We start from the raw sequence: 21,800 nt of genomic DNA, 5'->3' as shown, positions 1-21,800 counted from the left end.
GTTTAAGAGGAAATAACAAAGGATGTTTTTTTTTTTTAAAAATATATCGTACTATCTAGTTTTTATAAATTATGCATGTAATTTATTCGCATTATTGTAATTCAATCCCGTAATTAAATGTAATTCTTTCTCGTAATTATGTAATTTTATTATTATTTAATTTTTTTTAAAATTATGTATTTCACTTATTTGTAATTAGTTTCATTTATTCTGATTTGTAATTCATTCCGCTTATATGCCATTAATTTCATTTATTCGGAATGTATAAAATTATATCATAGCATTTGTTCTAAGACGGGATTTGTCGCATGTTTGTATAGCCGGAATTCTGAAGAAATAAATACATTGCACACTAACGGGTCCCACCATAACATGTATTTCAAAAAAAAAAAAAAACTGAATTAATGACGTGGCACGCCCTGGATTGAGTATTGTTTTCTGAATTAATAAAGATAAGATTATTTTATTTATTTTTTGTACACTGACGGATTTCAAATGCAAATTACGAGTAACATCCCTAAACAAATAGGGTGTTATTACTAATAGCAACTTTTACACTGTTTTTAGCATCATAATGACATTACTAGTACTACAATACTCGTAGCATTACCGACCAATGCATAGTTCCTAGTTCCTAGTACTCAATGAGATTGACCCTATATAGGGGATGAGACAAATGTACTACATTCAGTTTTAGAAATTTTAGTGTTACTACACATGAGAGATGGAAATGTAACTACTATAGCCAGCAATGAGATGAGGACGCACTTCCTGCATCCTGTTCTCAAATTCACAGTTCTATTTTCTGATTGGTGGCAAGTGTCATTACACGTGTTGATAACTCTTTCAAATTGCAACTATCAGAAGCTCATCTATTTGACCACCCGAGAAAAATCCATGAGCATCTATACATTGCCCCAGGACAAAGAAAGAAGCTCTTAAATCATGCCAAGGCGAGATCATATGCACGCAGCCTAAATGACCTGATCATATCAACCCAAAAGCTAGTTACTTCGACTCTTCATATTACCTCACATACTCGTAACACTCAGAACTCTGGCATGGGAATGACATCAGGAAACCTCCCTCATCTTCAGCCAAAACATGAGGGTTTTTCATAAAAGCGAAGACCCCGGCAATTGAACAAGCACCCATGTATGATACTTCTAACCAAGCCTTAGCCTAGGATGGAAAGGGGGCAGGTGAAACTTCTGGACACTTTTTCAAAAACAATAACAGCAAAAGAGCTATATACCTACATCAAACATCAACAAGGAGAGCTTAAAATTACCTTTGACCCAACAGATTCTACACTGCCTTTGCTCTCTGACAACTTTGTAGGTCTCTTCTGATATATTGTTCTTACAACAGGTATGTTGCAGTTGCCATAAGATATTCGACTCAAGTGAACACGCCCCACTTTCCCTGTACCAGCTGGAACACCAAGTCTTGAGCAATTTTTAACTTTATCTGAAATTGGAACCTGTATGAAACTCGAATTAAAGTTAAGTCAGAAGGTTGTAAGGAACCTCCCCACGAACCCCAAATAAGAACCTGTGGGTGGCATGTCCAACACCCTACTTATGCAACACAAGAGTCGGGCGTTGTACAAAAAACACAAGTTTCGCACAATATATGTCCTACAGATTTTCTTTCTCAAACTTGTTTAATTCTACATGGGTAAGTATCCAAAATTTTTGAGACGGTCATTTTATGAAAATCCACGTATTTTTCGCTTCAAATTAAGTGTCTCGTGTCATACCAATGTCGGAGTGTCAAATGTTGGACACTAGTACCAAGGTGCACATTCAAAGTAACATGGCCTACATATATATAGTACATATCAATTTAAGGGACGAATTATCTGTTCTTTGCTAATAATCACCAATAGCTCACCTTTGACTTCACAGCTTGCAAGCGAGTCGAACCTGCAACAGCACCTCCACCCCCTATCTTGGAGCTATAACAAGTTCTAGTCTTAGCAGATGCCCCAACCCGTTTTTGAAATTTTGCTCGTTCTTCAAGAGTTGGTGCCGACTTTCCAAGATCATGTACATTAGAATTTTTGTGTCCCTTGAGTTTCAAACTCGCTGCCATTTTCTGGACTGGTGCCTCATTGACGTTGTTAGTAATTACTCTCCCTTTCATTGGTCGTACCAAAGTTTCAGATCCAATAACGCCCAAATATTTATCTTTGTTCTGTTTAATACCAACCGCAGTTTTCTTGCCCTCGAACATTGAATTTGAGATACTCATACTAGTATGCTTTACAGTCAAAGACTTGTGACCTTTATGCTTTATCCATTTTCACTTGATCGAGATGATCAGTTTTTGTTGGTGTCGTTGACCTCTTGACTTTACAATCATATCCAACACTAGACGAACCAACAGTTGACTTGCTAGAAGAAGATTTACGACCTTTTAATTCTCCATCATCACACATTTCAACCCTCAATGCTGGTCTTGTGGCGCAGCTTCTCCTGAGATTAGTTTTCAATGCATTCAATAGACCACCAGTCATACCAAATCCCTCTGATGGCTTTGTGTCAAATCTTTGTCTTACAGTTGTTATTTTACTGGTTGATAATCCACTGGTAGACGCTGACTGAGCGTTCAAAAAACGATATGTATCTTTACCGTCTGCCACAACTTTAGAATTACAGGAAATTGATGTTGAGTGGCTATCACTGCATTGCACACTGGTGACTGGATCAGTAACTTCACTTTGATCATTAGGACTTGCTTTAGGTTTACAATCATGGCTTGGAGCTATATCCAATCTCGAACTCCTACCACCCAAGTCATTAAATGGATGACTTTTACTGACTGAAGTGGTATCATTGTTTCTCCAAGGTTTATTTATGTAGTCTTTACCTCGCGATTTTGAAACTGAAGATGGAAGCTTTGGAGAACATACTCCATGAAGATTGAATTTCACGAAATCGTTCCCCTCATCTGGATGTGCAAATGCAGATATTAACTGACGTGCAGAAAGATGATGGAACCTGAAAATCAAGCCAACCCTTATAAGTGAAATCCCTTACGCGGCTACGTCTCTAACTTTAAGATATCTTCAGTGCACAACGGCTCAAAAAGGCAAGTGGAAGACACTCACGAATGGCTTGTGTGGAACCATGCATCATCGCTGCAAAGGATAGGGGAAGTGTTCTAACTAGTCAAGGGTTTCAGTGATTTGCTGTCAAATGGTAAAAATGGGTGCTGAAACTTGAGGAATGAGATAGTGAGTCAGAAATAAAAGGAAACTAACTTGTCCTCTGCTGCCATATTTGGCTCCAATGTAAGATCAGCCCACATTGGTGCTTCCACGTCTTCCTACAGTGGTATACGCCCAATTAAAACGTGGAATTATGTATGACCCTAAATTTGTAAACCTGATTCACTAAAATTCACAGCATAAACCAGAAACTTAACACGATTCAACGAACAATCAGTCATCATTGAACTCGCATATATAACTCCAAACCAACTAAAAGATTTCGAAGAAAAATAAAATAATTCCTAGTACCACCAACCATACTAATCTATAAGGTAAAATTGACGGACAACAAAAGTGAGGGGTATTTTAATCAAAGAACAAATGATTGAGACGGATGAAGTAGTTCATCTATGTAGATGATAAACAAGAAACGCAACCAGATAAACTCTCCAGGAAAATACAAAATATCAACTCAGATTAATTGCATTTTGTATACATTATTCAAAATTTCTCGTAATACTTTTTGTAAAAGTATACAGTCAAATGGAACGGAACAAGTAATGCAAAATAATCAAACACGATAACATTGTACGCGCCACAAAACCCTAATATAAATAGAACTAGTTTTCTTACCCGTGCGTTGCACGGATATTAAAATAATGTGTGATAAATTTCACAATAAAATGGAATATAGACATATAGTACATCGTTCATGTCTAAGATTTTATGTATGCTGCTTGACCAACAAATAATTACAACATAATATTGACATAAGAATAAAAGAGTGTGATTAATAAAATATTTTTTTTTAGGAAAATAAAACCAATATGAAGTTAATATATAACCTGTTTGTTTTTCAATTGGTTAAGGAAAATAATAATATCTACTCTGCATAATCAACTCAATGATGCAACAAATCTACTTCTTTCGAATAACAACCATAATTTAATCATTGCTGGATCAAATTGTAATTCTACTGCACAAACTGAATAAGTTTGAATATTATATATATACACAAACTTTGATATTTATTTCATTTTGCATAAATAAATCTTACTACTTCCATCTCAATTTTATTGTACGTCCTTTTTTCTTCAAATTTTATTATCTCATAATTATTATCCCCTTTCTAGATCTAGTAAGGAAAAATTTTAGTCAACCAACTCGTCGCAATCAACCTCATTGCCACTCGAAACAACCTTTAGCCTACTACTTAATCCCTTCGGTTTACACATAAAACGGTCTAAAATACAAAGCTTTCATCTCTCTCTTGAAAAGTTCATCTAACTAACATAAAACTAACTGCTACTTTATGAATTTCATCATTTTTACATCCCGTAAAGATTAAGTTGAACATGAAAAAAAAAATGCAGAAACTTAGGTTTTGTTTGATAACGACAGAGTGAACATTTTTTTTAGCATTTTGAGAGTTTTTACACTATTTAAATAACAAATGTGCTATTTTGAGTGTTGATCATCGACATATTGAAATAATAGATTGTGGTGTAATTTACTGCTTTATATTATGACCTTTAATTAGTATATTATAAGAAAATAAAAATTGAGTTTTTTTTTAATCTCTGAGAAAATTAAAGATGAAACTTTATCTTTATCATATTTATAATTAATATTCTTCACTTAAAATATATAAATTTAAGCAAGTTCAAATAAGTTAGCTAAAAGTTATAAATCACAAATTGTACGAAGCAGTATAATCATTTTTTTTATTAATATGAAATAAATTTCATGAGAATATTAATGCGGTAGAGAACTATAGAAGAGTTGGCAAGTACGTGACCCCCTTTTAGGTTTAAATTTTTTCATTTATTTTTATATTTTTGCCTAAAGGTGGTTAAAGCATCGTATTATGCATGACGAATATGTCTCACCCTTCCCCAATTCGTATCTCTCCCTAAATTATAGTGATGATGTGGTCAATTTACACAAAAAAAAAAATAATTTATAGCATCAACAATAATTAGTTTGCTCTATATAATTGAATAGTACCGTTTTTTATGCATGCAAATTTGTCAGAAGAAAAACTTGAGAGAGACGATCTTCACTATGTTAGAGAAAGACTACTCTTACCCTTTTATGTGTTTATCATGACTTTTTTTTTTAATGTTGGTCGTTGCTTGAATTGAATCTTAACCTTATACATATTTCTATAATAAGTGTATCTAATTTACCTTCAAGCCTCATTCAAATCTATTTTATTACTCGTGGTACCATTTTTACTTTAAATTATAAAACAATCGCACAATAAAGTTTTTCAAAACATTTACTCATTTGTCATAATATGATATTTCGATTCGCATATTAGTAGCAACTTTCTTTATATTTTAATACTCCTTGAAAAATAGATATCAAACTTTATACTTATCAATTATTTGTGAATATCTTATTTAAATTTTGATTAATATACTTTTATATAACGACAAAGAATGTAAACAATATAATAATAAATTATCAATAGAAGTTGAAGTGTATTGTGAGGGAAATAACTTTAAAATTAGTAGGAGAAATACATATGACATTTGAAAAATAAACTTCGTATTGTGTATAATTAAATATGACATTAACAATAACAAAAGACGTAGGGGCATATTTCAGCGTTCATTTTACACTTTACATGAGTAAATTCCATGTAGTACGTATTATGCATGCACATTTGTCACAATCTGGTTCGGCCTAGGGCCTTTTAGCCTCATAGTACCTCATTTTTTTAATCGGAAGTTGTCATAAAATTGGATATTATAAATATAGCAAAGGTTTTTTTCCTTCTAATTTAATAAAAAGTGAACAAATACTAATGAATAATTTTTTAGTATTAATAAATTATAGATAATTAATTTATTTCCTGTTTCTAATAATAAAATTGTAAAATAATTAATTAATTCTCATTTTTAATAGAAAAATCATATTCCTAATTATAATAGAAAAATATTAAATAATTATTATCTCCTAATTCTAATAGTATAATTAGAGGAAAAAAAGCCTTAATAAATTGTTAATTTATTTCCTATTTCTAATAGGAAAATTGTAAAATAATTAATTAATTCTCATTTCTAATAGGAAAATTATATTCCTAATTATAATAGAAAAATTATAAATAAATAATTATCTCCTAATTCTAATGCTAATAGTAATATAAGAAAAAAAAAGCCTCCTTTAGTTATATATATTGATTCCTAAAGAAAACAGGAAAAGGGTGAATTACCAGAAAAGCCCAGTGATCAACTTCCACAGTGCTTCTCCGTTTAGAAATTATCCTAACACCACCATTTTCGTCACTTTCTTTGATCTTGATCTTGTTCTTCGCCATTTTCATTTCTTTTAGTTTCAGGTGTTTAATCTGTTAATTGAATCACCAAGATGCATGATTTATTCGATTTGGGATATTTACAAGAGTGAAATTAGGGAGCGTTTGGTACGGGAAAGGGTAAGAGAATGAAATCAAGAAAGGGTAAGAGTGGGAAATGAATGGGATCACCCATATTATACTTGGGTGTTTGGTTGACAATTAGAGGTAAAGGGAATTAAAAGCCAACATCCACCACCTCCACCACCATTACCCACCACCTGCCACCATTATCTACACCGACACCACCACAAGTAGCGGTGCCGACGATCTTCCTCAGGTACCCCATGGCGAACCTAATCATCGCGCCTCACGCCCTCAACAAACACCACAATCCCGACCCCAAACACCTTATTCATTCTAAAAAATCTACCACAACCCTTCGAAAACCCCTCCCCCACCCCTAAAAACACCAGATCTAGTGTGGCCGGCGTCGGGCGGTTGCAGTGGTGTGGCCGAGGAAGGTGTTGGTGGTGGTTGGTGGGGTGGGAGAGTTACTGAAGGTGTTGGTGTGGTGTTTAGTGGTTGAGGATATGGGGTAGCGTGGACAGGCGGCGTCGCTGGTGGTGGTTGCGTCGGCGTTGCTGGTGGTGGTTGTGTCGGTGTGGCGGGTGTAAGGTGTAGGTGGCAGTGGTTGACGGTGTGAGAGGGTGTGGTGGGTGTTGGTGGGAGTGGTGGAAATTGGGAGTAGGAGGAAGAAGGGATTATGGGGTTATGGGCTTACCCAAGGGGGGGAGGGGTATGGATGAGAATGGTTTTGGGGGTAAGGGGGGTATGAGTTACCCTTTCTTTATGTCAAACAAACAACAACAAAAGGAATCAACCATTTTTATTCTCTTTCCCTTTCCTTATTCCCCCCAACCAAACACCCCCTTAGTGTGGAATGTTCAAGGAATGAGCGTAGAGAAGGAAATTAAGGTTTAATTGTGAGTCAATTTGGGGAATTGCAGAAGACGATAGTCAAGGAGGAGATGGTCGAAATATCTTCTTGAGTTGCATTGCATTTGTGTATGGATACATTACCGCTGAAGGTTTTAAAAATGAGGGCTGATTTTGATCGACACGATGTTTTACTAACTTTCAGTGGCGTTTTCATTCCACAACAGTTTGGATTGTCTGTCCCGCAATTATGTCCCCTTCCTTGTCCCACTCTCCTAATTGGACCACGTTGCACAAGAGAAAAGTCTTCTTATAATACTCACGTGACATGAGATCCTCACAACATAAAAGAATTATAAGTGGTGAAAGGAACGCGCTATGATATCATACTGATTAGGTTTAACAGTTTGCCTTTATTTTTCAGCGCATGCTTCTTATTTCATCAAAGCAGGTCTGAAAAATTCAACTCTAACCCCCCATTTTGATCAATTCATCAAATTGACAAGGTACTTCAAGATTAAAGTGTGTTGTTTTTACTTTTCTAATCCGTATACATGTTTAGTGCAATTTAATTATCCGTTCACCATGATTTAATATGCATTCACCGATGATGTGCATCCGTAATATTCGTGTTCATCTAAGTTGCCTTATGATTAACATATATGAGCTATGGAAAAATTATATGTTATTTCCATTCAATTACATGTTTCAAGTCGTTTCATTCAATGAGTTCATCATGTTACAAGTCGAGTTATTTCCTATAATTAGTAAACCTCGTATATTTGAACCTCTTGTTCCTTGTTCCTGATCAATTAACTTTCGTGTGGAAAAAACTTTCGCGAGTTTGTCATCACAAGCAAAAAAAAAAAAAAGAGAGAAAAGGTTAGTGATCATATGGAACGTGTAATTTCAATGACTTAATGGGACCTTATTTTTATGTTTTGAACCAGACGAATACCATGGAAGTAATGGAGGAGCCCCAACCTCGCCGACGTTTAGACTTTGAGCATGATGAAGTCATTGTTAAAGGAGACTCTTCAAAGACTACACCTGAAATAGGGATGGAATTTGATACAGAAGAACAAGCATATCAATTTTACAACGCTTACGCTTTGGAAACTGGCTTCTCAGTTTGTAAAAGCAAGGTTCCATAGTGCAAATGGTAAAGTGTTGGACAGACTATTTGTATACTCGCGTGAGGGTAAAAGAGGTCAAGATAAACGAGATGATGCTTACAAAAGCCACCGGCCAGAGTCAAGATGTTTGTGTCCTGCAAAGATAAAGATAAGTTGTCACCAAACTGGTAAATACAAAATTGTGAAATTCAATGCTGAGCATAACCAGAACTTAGCAACTCCAAGCAAGGCACATCTCTTTAGGTCGCATCGAAAGATGACAATGGAGCAAGCGGCAGAAATCGATATGATTGAAGGTAGTGGGATTCTTCCTAAAGCCGGTTTTGATTTCATGGCAACTTAAGGAGGCAGCCGAGAGAGTGTTGGATTTACTCACATAGATTATAAGAATCACTTACGAACGAAGCATACTTTAACAATGATGTCGGGTGATACGAGTGGTGTCTTAGAGTACCTTCAGAAAAAGCAATTAGAGGACCCAAACTTCTTTTATGCCATATAAGTGGATCAGGATAATTTGATAACAAATATATTTTGGGTTGATGAAATGATGGCGGATTATGAGGATTTCGGTGATGTGGTCTCTTTTGACATAATATATCGGAAGCATAAAGATGGAAGACCAATTGTTTTATTTGTTGGTACAAATCACCATAAGCAAACTATAATATTTGGAGCTGTTTTACTATATGATGAGACTGCGTTTAGTTTTATTTGGCTAATTGATACATTTTCTAAGGCTATGGATGAAAAGTTGCCAAAAACCATACTAACTGATCAAGACGCTGCAATTGAGAAAGCGCTAGCATTCCAATGTCCAGAGACATATCATTGCCTTTGTGTGTGGCATACTACCTTTCAGAATGCCGCCATCCATTTGAGTCATGTATTTGCCAAGTACAAAGATTTCTCAAGGGAGTTTAGTTCTTGCGTTTATGATTACGAGCACGAGGATGACTTCTTAGATGCTTGGAGTGACATGCTTAGAAAGTATGATCTACAAAGTAACGATTGGTTGAAGAGAATGTTTAACAAAAAAAGAAAAGTGGGCGCTGGTATATGGTAGAGATACTTTTTGTGCAGACATGACTACTACACAACGAAGTGAGAGCATGAACAAAGTCATCAAACACTATGTAAGTTATAAGCATGATTTACGACGATTCTTTTTTTCATTTTGAATGGTTGCTTGTGATCGCCGTTATGATGAGAGAAAAGCCGATTTTAAAGTTGATCAAACCAATGTGGTGTTACCCTTTCCCGTTCAATTTTTAATGCACGCAACAATTGTTTATACACCAACCGTCTTCAAACTCTTCCAGACAGAGTTATCTAAGTCATACGATTTCATAATTGCTGAGAAAAGTGAGATAGGAGTGCTTTTAACATATACAATTTGCCCATACCAGAAACACTATAGGCATACTGTCACATACGACACACGAGAAGATATAATATTGTGTTCTTGTAGAAAATTCGAGTTTGCTGGGATGTTATGTAACCATGTCTTAAAGGTTCTGAGCTTTAGAGGTATCACTGAGATTCATGATAAATATAAACTGAAAAGATGGAGAAAAGGCATTAGAAATGGAAGTGTTACGACGAATGACCAATCTGCTGTTGATGTTGACCCAAAGGTGACAGTGGGAAGACGTTATAGAGACTTATGTCGCTTATCTACACGCTTGAGCTCAAGAGTGGCAGAGAATGGGGATGAATATAAAGAGGTTAAAGAGACACTCATTAAGCTACTTGAAAGGGTTGGTTTGAGTAAAAATATTATGAATATTGAATCTGCAAAGGTGCAAGATCATAATATTATTATGGATTCTACTGGTGCTAAGAAAGTTGTTAGAGGCATCAAAGCAAAAACTAAATTTGGAAATTCAAGCAAAAGGCCGAAAGGGGCTCTTGAATCATCAAGGAAAACTGGAAAACGTAAACATAAAGTATCGCAGCAAATGGAACAAATTACTACTTTATCGCAAGCTACTACTTTATCGCAAGCTACTGAGGTATAACCTTTAACTACAAGTTTTTTATAGATTATTTATGGTTATTATGTATACGAGCAATTTTTTAATACTAGCGTTGGACATACAGATCAATCAGACAAATGCACAGCAGAAATTACAAAGTGTCTCCACAAATGTCTTACTTGAGCAACCACAAGTAAGTTTTATTTCTTTTCATTTAGTGTATTTTCACCATCTCCAAATTAAGTTGATGTTATATGTTTACATAGTTGAAGACAAGCAATGAGATACATAGCTATCATGCCTTATTGTCAATGGACTATCCTACTGTCGAAAGCTTAATGTACGACTTCTTAGAGCCAACGAATCCAACTTACAAGGTACTTGACATTTCAACAATCTTTTAGTCCATTTAGAAATTAGAAAACATTCATGTAACTAATACTATTTCTTTTTAGGATGAACAACCACATGGAAAATGAAGATGTTACTGACTTGGACATGGGAGCTGACAGAACTTGTCATAAACTATTTATTATATTAAGCCTTTGCTTATTCAAAAGTATAGAATTTGTAATTTTCTTTTCCTATGAATTCATTACTAAGTAAGAAAAAAGATATTTTCAATATTAACAATGTCTACATCTACACACCCGAAACACAAATTCTAATTTAAGACGATACAATCCGTCTTAAACTTAATAAGACGGGACAAATATCATACCACTCTAATGCGCGCGACACACACACACACACACACACACACACACACACACACTAGTTGTTAAGATTAAAGTAAATGAATTACCTATGAGAAACATCTGAATTTTCGACTTCTTTACCAAATTTCTCCATGCTAATCAATTGAATTGGCCTGTGCAAAAATTGGAAAACAAAAGAAAAAGAAAACATGGGTAAACTGGGAAAAAAACCATGGGTAAAAATGGAGATATATAAGGAGAAGTGCAAGAACTATCTAAATCAAAAGCAAGCAATTTAAGTAAATTACCATTGTTGATGAGAATGTTTAAAAGTTGTAGATCTTGATCAAAAACTATGTGATGATTTAAAAGATGTTCAATTTATGTAGCTAGTAGGTAAGGTTGGTGAAGGGGAAAATAAAAATCTAATTTATTACTTAAGCCATATATATTGTACAAGAAGAAACTAGGACCTTACCTCCATAGAGCTACATCTGGATTCTTACCTCCATGTTTCACAGAATATGAAACATTGGAGTTTGTGACTGAGGAAAAGAAATGGAAGTCACATAGGCTGTTTGCTTTTACCTTGTTTAAGTTATTTAATCTGAATAAATTGCGCATGTTGTACAATCGTTTATGTGGGAGAGTAATATTACTTTTAGAAAAACATGAGTATTATAAGAAGACTTTTCTCCTGTGCAACATTGTCCAATTGGGAGAGTGGGACAGAGAAGGGGATATAATTGCGGGACAAACGATCCAGACTGGTTCCAGAAGGCGATAATGTCTTTTGCACATTTACACTCATTTCTCTCTCTAAATAATTCACTCTCAAATTCTAGTAAAAACCAACTAAATTTAAAAAAAAAACAACAACAACAATTAACAAGATTAATTAACATGACGGAACCCGAATAACCGGTACGTAAACAACTTAATCGCTTCATTATTTTGGTTAAGTTTCAGTTTTTTGCGCATCGTTAAATCTATTCTTTAGTTGATTTACGTCACATATTTACTTAACACAAATTCTCATTATAGACGGGAGATATCTGTCTATAGTTATAGACGGGCCAAATATCTACCCTTTTACGCATAAGACAAGCAACAAGTTGCATGTTGGGCCAAAAAATATCACCCCTTTAAGCATATGGACCAAACCCATTCAAGGTTCAGCCATGGACCAAACGTTGAGATCCCACGTTTGACCATGGTGGAACGTTGAGTCTCAATTATTGGCCATGGTCGAACGTTGAGTCCCATGGTTTGGCCATGGATGGATTGTTGAGTCTCAACTTTCAATCCGTGGCCGGACAATAAACTCGTTTTCTCTTGCTTTGCTTCCATTTAACGTAATTTATTTAGGTTATGTATCATTTTTATGACTAACTATTGTCGGAATTGCATGAAACAAGTATCGTGGGAGAGTTTTGGCGAGAATTCAATTGATTACGACCCGTTGTTCATGACGACTTTAGATTTTGAAACTCGTGATGATGCTTTCAGTTGGGGTAGTAGTGTAGCGTTCGAGAATGGGTTTGTTTTGGTTAAAACAAAAAACGGAGAAAAAAATAGAAAAGAAAACAGGTTGTTGGGAAGTTATTTTCGATATAAAAGACATGGGCTACCCCCGTCAATGGATGATCCCGAGAAGCTAAGGAGGTCGCATAAGTGTTCATGCCTGTTCCATATTCGTACCGTGCAAAATTACGTGGTTAAAAATGATCAAGTGATGATGGTTTGGAACATTGTAACATCCGAGGGTGGTGGACGACACAACCACAACGTAGCAGTTTATAAGGATGGGGATCAGCACTTCGCGAGATTCGATTAGGAGGAGAAGGCATATGTTAGGAAACAAACTATGGCTGGGGTTCTAGCGAGGGATATTAAAAGTGGTCTTCATCTGAAAACGCTCAAAATACCTCAACCATCAAGCACCCAAATATATAACAAGACAAGGAAAATTAGGCAAGAAGTTAGGAGTGAAAGGAACACCGCTCAACATATGTTGGCTCTAGCGGTATAAGCAAAATACGTGCATTTTCATGAGAGTAATTCCATGACACAAGAGATCACACATGTTTTCATGGCACATCCCGATTTTGTGAAGTTGTTCCGGGCTTACTCTTATGTGGTAATAATGGATTCGATGTATAATAGCAACATGTACAAGAGTCCAGTCATTGAGATGGTTGGTATCACACGCACCGGGTCGTCTTTCTTAATCGCATGTGCGATGCTTCCTATCGAGTCAGAGGAATGCTAGATTTGGCTGTTGAAGAAGTTAGTTGACATTCTATAGTGCACGGGAGCATCCCCTTCCGTTTTCGTCACCGATCGGGAATTCGGTTTGATCAACGCTCTTAAATAAGTATATCCCGAGGATTATCACTTGTTGTGTTGATGGCACGTGAACAAAGCTATCAATGCTAAAGATCAGGAACTCTTCCTACCAAACTGAGAGTATGAATATACATATCATCACAAATGTAGAAGACGGTTGGAATAAAGTGATCGATGCACTTACTGAGTAAGCGTTTCAGTAAGCTTGGGCGGTTTTCTGTCGCAAGGGGCGACCTATGGGCACTTATATCGGGAGAGCTTGGGGTGAGAATGCGGGGAAGTTTGTTATATGCTATACAAACGAGGTCTTTCATCTTGGTAACAAAACAACTTCCAGTATTGAGTCAGCCCATTCTCAATTGAAGGCTTGGTTGAAATGTAGTCATCTCACACTTGATACCATGTGGTCCCGTATCCACGCCATGCTTGAAGGTCAACATTCCAAAATTAGAAAAGAGCTCGAAGATTCAAGGAGTAGACCAAGGATAACATCTCGTACTTTCTCCTTGTTGAATGAGGTTGTGTCTACTAAGGCCATAGAGATAATTGAGAAAGAACTATTGAGAGGCCTTGGATTGGGTATCGCGTTGGAGGATCGATGCGAACACGTGCTACGAACGACTAATGGATCTTTGCTCCCATTAGTTATGGGGTGGACTATTGGATGTGTGGTGACCATTTGCTCGTATTTGCAACACTTTTTAACTAGACAATATGTGTTATTAGTCATACACGAGGGGAAAATGGAGAGAAAGCTGATGTGACCATAATTGGCGCATATTTAGCCCCCGAATTACCATTATTTCCATGCTTTTTAGTGCCTATTTGGGTAATTTCTTATCTTTAGTTCTTTGTTTTGCATATTCTTTGAGATTTTGATCCCTTGGTAGGAAAGGAGTAAGAATCTTGCATTTTCATGGCAAAACGAGGCTAAATTGATTGTATTCAATGACCAAGCATCAAGAAGAGACAAGACTAGAAGGCCTTTGTACATATCATAGTAGAAGAGCAATGTTGAGAAAGGATCCTTGCGTCCCCAAGGAAATCCCCAAGGAATTTATGAAGAAAAGGGAAGAAAAAGAAGAAGAATTGACGCTGACCAACAATCCGAACGGATTGCAGACAATCCGTCCGTCCAGCCTCAACAATCCGAGCGTCCCTCCTTGGAATCCGCTCGGATTCCCCCTCAACAATCCGAGCGTCTCTCTCCTGAATCCGCTCGGATTGCACCGCCCAAATTCGGCCGTCCCGACTCTAATCCGCACGGATTTCAGATAAAGACGGATTTCATTCTTCAAGCTACGAAAAGAGAAGCCCTTCTCTCGTAAAATACGGTCCTCCTTGCTCAACTTAAAAAGTGTAATTACTAGTTTAGCCCTTAGTTAACCCTAATGCATCCTCCTAATTTGCACTATAAATACCCCATTAAGCTAATTAGAGGAGGATGTTCTTCTTATCAATAATTAGTGTAGTTAATATCAATCAAATCTCTCTTCAATATTGTAATCAAGTATTAATCAAGTTTTAATCCAAGTTTTAGTTCTTTAATCTCTCTCTTGTTCTTCCTTTATTTTGGGTAATTGAAGATTATTTGGGTTATTATTGGGAGATTGACAACCTCTCAATCTAGGATTCAAGTACTTCTATTATTCTTGCTTTATTATTGGAATCATTAGTAGGTATAATCTCTTAATCCCTTTTTAATTATTGTTAATTACTTTCATTTATTCATCATGTTTCATATTGTTGGTATGATTGACAACCTTGCTAGCATGATCAACATGATAATGAGTGAGTAGTCTCTTAGCTAGGGTTTAATGGGTGATTAGGGGAAACCAACATGGGGAATGATTCATGCTTAAATCAATATGCTTTCATATCTTATTTGCTTGCTTGTTTTGATCTTAATACATGCACATGTTATATTTGATGAAATGCTAAGCCTATGAATTCTTGCATTTACTATCATCTTCTATCTTTTCAATGAGACTTGTAAGACATAACCCAACTCGAGCCTTGTTAGACCATGCATGTGTTGAGTAGGAAAGATTAAGTTGACTTGTAGGTGTTGTACAATCTAATCGATTCGGCTCCGGGACCCAAACTTTCCTAGGATTGTAAGATATAACCCAACTCAATCCATCACAACAATAATTGCTTGCTTATAATTTGAGAACATGTTTGTATGATCATATCCCATGATTTCCCTATGAACCCATGACACCCTAGTGCTTTTAATCAATTGTTTACACCCCTTATTTTATCTTGCTAGTTTATTTTCATTGCTATTTTAGCTTAGTGACCTTCTACATCAACCCAATTTGTGACACCCCCTAGACACTACTAGTTACAATAGAATTCTCATTTCAATACCCGTCCCTTGGGATCCGACCTTTACTTGCCTCTTTACTAATTGTAGAGTTGTTTGTGAAGTATAAATTGTGTTTTGTATCGACCATTGACCAACGACCACATATACTTAATTGTGAACACGAAATGGCCTCGATAAAAAATGGCGCCGTTGCCAGGGACGGTGTTTAATTGATTTAAGATTTCTTTTATTGTTATTAGTTGTGTCTCTTTCACCTTGGGGAAGTAAAACTCCTCAAGGTTTGCTCTAATTGTTTTCAAGTTGTTTGATATTTTGCGAGAATGGATTTCATAGATTGTTTTGTAGAGGACCACTTGAGTATCCCTTACTTCAAGGATCCCATGCAAGCATTAGAGGCCTTAGAAGCAAGTAAGGCTAAGAGCATGTATTGGGAGTTGGAGGTGGATCTCTTTGAGGCCGCTCTAGCTAACAAGGAACTCACCCATGCACAATCCGAGTTAGTGCATAATATTCTAGTGGAAGCATGTCAACCCATAGAGGATGAGCAATCCATCCTAGAGGATATTCTACAAACTCAAGAGCAAGAGGAACCCATCATGGAATTCGAATATGATGAGGTTCATGAAAGTGAAGATGAGTATGTCATGAGAATGGAATGTTTAATGGAGATGGAGCAAATTCTCAATGAAACTCCAAAGGAGGAAAGTGAGGTACAAACTCCTACTTTAAAACCCCTTCCCCCAAATTTGAAATATGCTTATCTTGATGAATCAAAGACCAAACCCGTGATTGTTAATGATAGACTTGATGATGACCAATTGGGAAAATTACTTAATGTGTTGAAACAACATGAGAAGGCTATAGGTTATAGTCTAGATGACCTTAAGGGGATAAGTCCCAACTTTTGCATGCATAGGATTCATCTAGAGGACGACCATAGACCTACCATTCAACCCCAAAGAAGATTAAACCCCACATGCAAGAAGTTGTCAAAGGAGAAGTCATGAAATTACTTGATGCGGGAATCATATATCCCATATCGGATTCTTTGTGGGTTAGCCCCGTCCAAGTGGTACCTAAGAAAGGAGGTACTACGGTAGTGACAAATGAAAAGAATGAATTAATACCCACAAGGATGATCACCGGTTGGCGTATGTGCATTGACTACCGTAAATTAAACTCCGCAACAAGGAAAGATCACTTCCCCTTACCATTCATTGACCAAATGCTTGAGAGGTTAGCCTCTAACAAATTCTTTTGTTACCTTGATGGGTATTCGGGATTCTTCCAAATCCCTATACACCCGGATGACCAACATAAAACCACCTTCACATGCCCTTATGGCACTTTTGCATATAGGAGGATGCCTTTTGGATTATGTAATGCCCCCGCTACTTTCCAAAGATGCATGATGAGTGTCTTCTCCGATTATCTAGAGACCATAATGGAAGTTTTTATGGATGATTTTAGTGTTTATGGAAAGCACTTTGACTCATGTTTGCATAATCTTTCCCTTGTATTGCAAAAATGTGAAGATGTTAGTCTTGTTTTAAATTGGGAAAAGTGTCATTTCATGGTCAATGAAGGAATTGTTTTGGGTCACTTGATTTCGGAAAAGGGTATCGAGGTCGATAAAGCTAAAGTTGAGGTGATAGAGAAACTCCCACCTCCCGTGAATGTTAGAGGGGTGAGAAGTTTTCTCGGTCACGCGGGTTTTTATCGTCGTTTCATAAAAGATTTTTCGAAAATAGCAAAACCCCTCACTCAAATTTTGCTTAAAGATGCCCAATTCCAATTTACTGACGAGTGTGTTGAAGCTTTTAATAGAATCAAAGAAGCATTAATCTCGGCACCAATCATCCAACCCCCAAATTGGGAGTTACCTTTCGAGATTATGTGTGACGCTAGCAACTACGCCGTTGGAGCGGTTCTTGGCCAACGGGTAGGGAGAGCTCTTCATGCCATCTATTACATAAGCAAAACCCTCGACCCTTCTCAAGTAAATTACGATACAACCGAAAAGGAGATTCTTGCCATTGTTTATGCTTTGGATAAATTCCGTTCCTACTTGCTTGGATCCAAGGTGATTGTATTTTCGGATCACCGTGCTCTCCGACATCTCTTGATAAAGAAGGAGGCAGAACCAAGATTGTTGAGATGGATTTTGCTTCTTCAAGAATTTGACTTGGAGATAAGAGACAAGAAAGGAGCCGAGAATGTAGTAGCGGATCACTTGTCAAGAATCCGGTTTCATGATGAAAATGGAGAAACCCCAATCAATGACTCATTCCCCGACGATATTTTGATGGCTATTCAAACTCAACTTGAAAGGCACATCACCCCATGGTTTGCCGATTATGCCAATTATATTGTTGGAAAGGTGCTCCCTCCAAACTTGAACCACAACCAAAGGAAGAGATTCCTATTCGAAGTGAAGAGGTACTTTTGGGATGACCCAAACCTCTACAAGGAGTGTAGCGATGGGCTCTACCGGAGATGCATCCCTCAATGGGAAATCCAAGGAATCTTGGAAGGATGTCATTCATCACCCTACGGTGGGCACCATGGAGCAAGAAGAACCGTTGCAAAAATTCTCCAATCAGGCTTCTATTGGCCCACAATGTTTCAAGATACAAGAGAATTCATCATTCATTGTGATGCTTGTCAAAGAACGGGAAATATATCTTGGAGAAACGAAATGCCACAAAGGGGCATTCTAGAGGTGGAGATTGTCGATGTTTGGGGAATTGACTACCAAGGACCCTTTGTGACATCCAATGGGAACAAGTACATCCTTGTGGCCGTAGATTATGTTTCAAAGTGGGTAGAGGCAATTGCCACCCCAAATGATGATGCGAAAACAGTGACCAAGCTTTTCAAGAAGATAATTTTCCCACGATTTGGAGTTCCTAGAGCTATCATTAGTGATGGAGGAACCCATTTCCATGAGAAAAAGCTTGCATCCCTTTTGACCAAATATGGTGTTCAACATCGAACCGGCTTGGGATATCATCCTCAAACAAGCGGTCAAGTGGAAATTTCAAATAGAGAGATCAAGCAAATTCTTGAAAAAGTTGTGAACAAGACTCGGAAAGATTGGAGCACAAAGCTTGATGATGCTCTTTGGGCTTATAGGACGGCCTATAAGACTCCCATTGGTGCCTCCCCCTACAAGCTTGTATATGGAAAGGCATGTCATTTGCCAATCGAATTGGAATACAAAGCCTATTGGGCAATCCGAGCACTCAATCTTGATCTCAAATTAAGCGGTCAAAAGAGGATGATCCAAATCCAAGAGTTGGAGGAATTCCGACTACAATCTTATGAGAATGCAAAGATTTACAAAGAAAGAACCAAATTGCTTCATGATAAGAGAATTCGACAAAAGGCCTTGCACAAGGGAGACAAAGTCCTTCTATTCAACTCCCGCTACCAACTCTTTCCGGGAAAATTGAACTCTAGATGGATGGGTCCCTATGTGATAACCGAAGTTGGAAAATATGGAGATTTCGAACTCAAGGCGGAAGATGGAAGCCAGTTCAAGGTAAATGGTCAAAGGTTGAAGCCATACTATGAAGGAGCATTTGTTGGAGAGGTCGAGGCTACCTACCTCGGGCCTCCTCCCCCTTGAAAGGACCATCTAAGGGAGAGTTTGGTGGAGTCCTCCCTAAACCACCATTTGTAAATATACTAACCCTCTAACTTGTATTTATTAATTGCTTTTATTTTAATAAATGTCATAAACTCTTTTCATGAGCGTAAGTGAGGGAGGGTTACTAACAAGTTTTTGAATAAAGGAAGGAGCAAATTCCTAAGTGTGGGGATGCATTGAAAGAAAGAAGAAAAAGTCAAAGCTCGCGGCCTTAATCCGAGCGGATTACGGAATCCGGCCGTCTTGGCCGAATCCGGACGTCTAGGAGAAAACCGCACGCACGTCCGGTGTGTCGAAAAATTGAAGGTTTCGGGTTTGTTTGAAAATCCGAGCGTCCTATGAAGAAGACGCCCGTCTGGTTGAATCCGGCCGGATTTGTGGAAAGACGCTCGTCTCTTCGCCTGTGCATTTCAAGAAAAATCTCTGTACTGAAATCCGCCCGTTTTCTGAAAGAGACGCCCGTCCCACCATGAAAGAATCCGAGCGTCTTATTCTCGGGACGCCCGTCTTATGGCGACAAAAATTTTGGAATTTCACTCTGTGGCAGAATCCGGGCGTATTGCCCAGAATCCACCCGTCTCGTGAAGGAGAAATCCGAGCGTCTTCCCTCCGAATCCGCTCGTCTCTTCCCACTATTTCCCGACCCGACTTTCTCCAATTAAAACAAACCCCACCACCCATATTATGCCACATCACTACTCCTTCCACTTAACCTATAAAACCCACCTCCTTATGACTCCCATACATATCCAAATCACTCTCTTCACCCACAAAATTAAAAATCCCCAATTTTCTAGGGTTTCCAATTCTCAATCAACAAGGAACATCCTTAGCAAATCTTCAAATCAAAAGAACCCAACAAAAGAAGCAAGAATGGCACCAAGGAGATCCTCCTTTAGAAGTGCAAGAAGACCAAGGATGGTGGGAAGTTCCTCTACCTCACATCTCAACACCATTAGAAGGGAACATGTAGAGATTGTAGACCTCACAAGGCTCGACGATTTCTCGAATGTGGAATTCCTTGATGATGTGCAGCGATTGGTCTTCCATCGACTCTTAAGTAAGAATATTCTTCCCACTAAATTTCTTTGTCATGATACCTTAAGAAAGCTTGGAATCTTTCACCAAGTAGAAGCACTCTTTGAGGTTTTTGGTCTTTCGACTCTCTTTCGCATGTATGAACCAACCTATCGGTCCCTTGTGCTAGAATTCTTAAGCTTTTTGAGAATCAAAACCTTGAACAAGACTATTTGCATAGAGTTTAGGTTGGAGAATGTCTCTCGAATGATGACCCTTGTCGAGTTTGCCAATGTGTTCGGACTTGATGTTTCGCCTACCCGAACATCAAAGCCCAAAAAGTATAATGTTGCACCATTGTGGAGGGCCATGACGGGCCGGGATTTCATTCTTACCAAAGAGTGTTTTGCTTTTCACATCCAAAACCCGATCTTGAGGCTTACATATAGATTTCTTTCGGGTACTCTTTTCGCCCGCCGTGATCCGGCCATTGTCAACCAATTGGACCTTGTATTTATGGAATCGTACCTCAACATTCAAGGGAGAGATGGGTATCAATTCAATGCACCTCTAGTTATGCTAGAGAAATGGGCAAAGTTTCGAAATGGGAATGATGATGGAATGAAGCACATAGTGAATGGTGGACTCATAACTAGACTTGCAAAGCACTTTAACCCAAGGTTCAATGAAAACAATGAGTACACTCCACTTGCGGGGAACACGAGAATTAATGAAGATCTCCTTATCGTCCAACACCATTGGATAACCCTTGAGGGGGTTGATAAGAGGATAAAGTGGTTGACAAAAGGGAGCGATCCACTCTATCTCCCAATGCATGATCTACCACGGGTCTCCCCAAGAAGAGGAAGCTTGTCCCCAATGCCCTCCTACCTCATCCCAAGTCAAAAAAGGCAAACTCCACCTCCACAAAATCCACCACCACAACAAGAACAACAAACTCAAAATGAGAAGATAAAAGTGCCTCCTTACCCCTTTCCCTACCAACCATATAACCATCCAAATCCCTTCATCCTCCCCCGTGACGACTTTGTCACGGGAATTTTGCAAGATTTACACTACCGTCAATATGAGACCTCCGTGGACACTTATTATGCTCTTTACCCCCAATACTATGAGATGGCTCAAAAAGGACGGATTAGTGAGGAAGGAGCTTTCCCCT

The 21,800-nt window shown here is 37.7% G+C and overlaps 3 protein-coding genes across 4 annotated transcripts; 1 reads left to right on the top strand and 2 right to left on the bottom strand.

Moving 5' to 3' along the window:
• Positions 1–1,026: 1,026 nt before the first annotated feature.
• Positions 1,027–2,256, bottom strand: LOC141627643 (uncharacterized). The gene is made up of 3 exons (XM_074440874.1): positions 1,897–2,256; positions 1,292–1,483; positions 1,027–1,182 (listed from the first exon to the last, which is right to left on the bottom strand). The coding sequence occupies exons 1-3, from the start codon at positions 2,254–2,256 to the stop codon at positions 1,027–1,029; spliced, it is 708 nt and encodes a 235-aa protein (XP_074296975.1).
• LOC141626460 (uncharacterized) lies at positions 2,163–6,630 on the bottom strand. Of its 2 annotated transcripts, none has more exons than XM_074440260.1 (4): positions 6,438–6,630; positions 3,269–3,329; positions 3,116–3,145; positions 2,163–3,005 (listed from the first exon to the last, which is right to left on the bottom strand). In XM_074440260.1, exons 2-4 carry the CDS (start codon positions 3,313–3,315, stop codon positions 2,291–2,293), a joined length of 792 nt encoding a protein of 263 aa, XP_074296361.1. In that variant the 5' UTR covers positions 3,316–3,329; positions 6,438–6,630; the 3' UTR covers positions 2,163–2,290. The 2 variants fall into 2 exon arrangements, with proteins under 2 accessions (XP_074296361.1, XP_074296360.1); XM_074440259.1 differs by having other exon boundaries at positions 2,164–3,005; positions 3,269–3,333.
• Positions 6,631–8,416: 1,786 nt separating this feature from the next.
• LOC141627642 (protein FAR1-RELATED SEQUENCE 5-like) lies at positions 8,417–8,936 on the top strand. Its single transcript, XM_074440873.1, has 2 exons — positions 8,417–8,542; positions 8,589–8,936. Exons 1-2 carry the CDS (start codon positions 8,417–8,419, stop codon positions 8,934–8,936), a joined length of 474 nt encoding a protein of 157 aa, XP_074296974.1.
• Positions 8,937–21,800: the final 12,864 nt, after the last annotated feature.

Source organism: Silene latifolia, chromosome Y, assembly GCF_048544455.1.
Source record: "Silene latifolia isolate original U9 population chromosome Y, ASM4854445v1, whole genome shotgun sequence".
Lineage (NCBI taxonomy): Eukaryota > Viridiplantae > Streptophyta > Magnoliopsida > Caryophyllales > Caryophyllaceae > Silene > Silene latifolia.
Note: the sequence above shows the minus strand (reverse complement) of the source record. Positions and strands in the feature narration are given on the sequence as shown.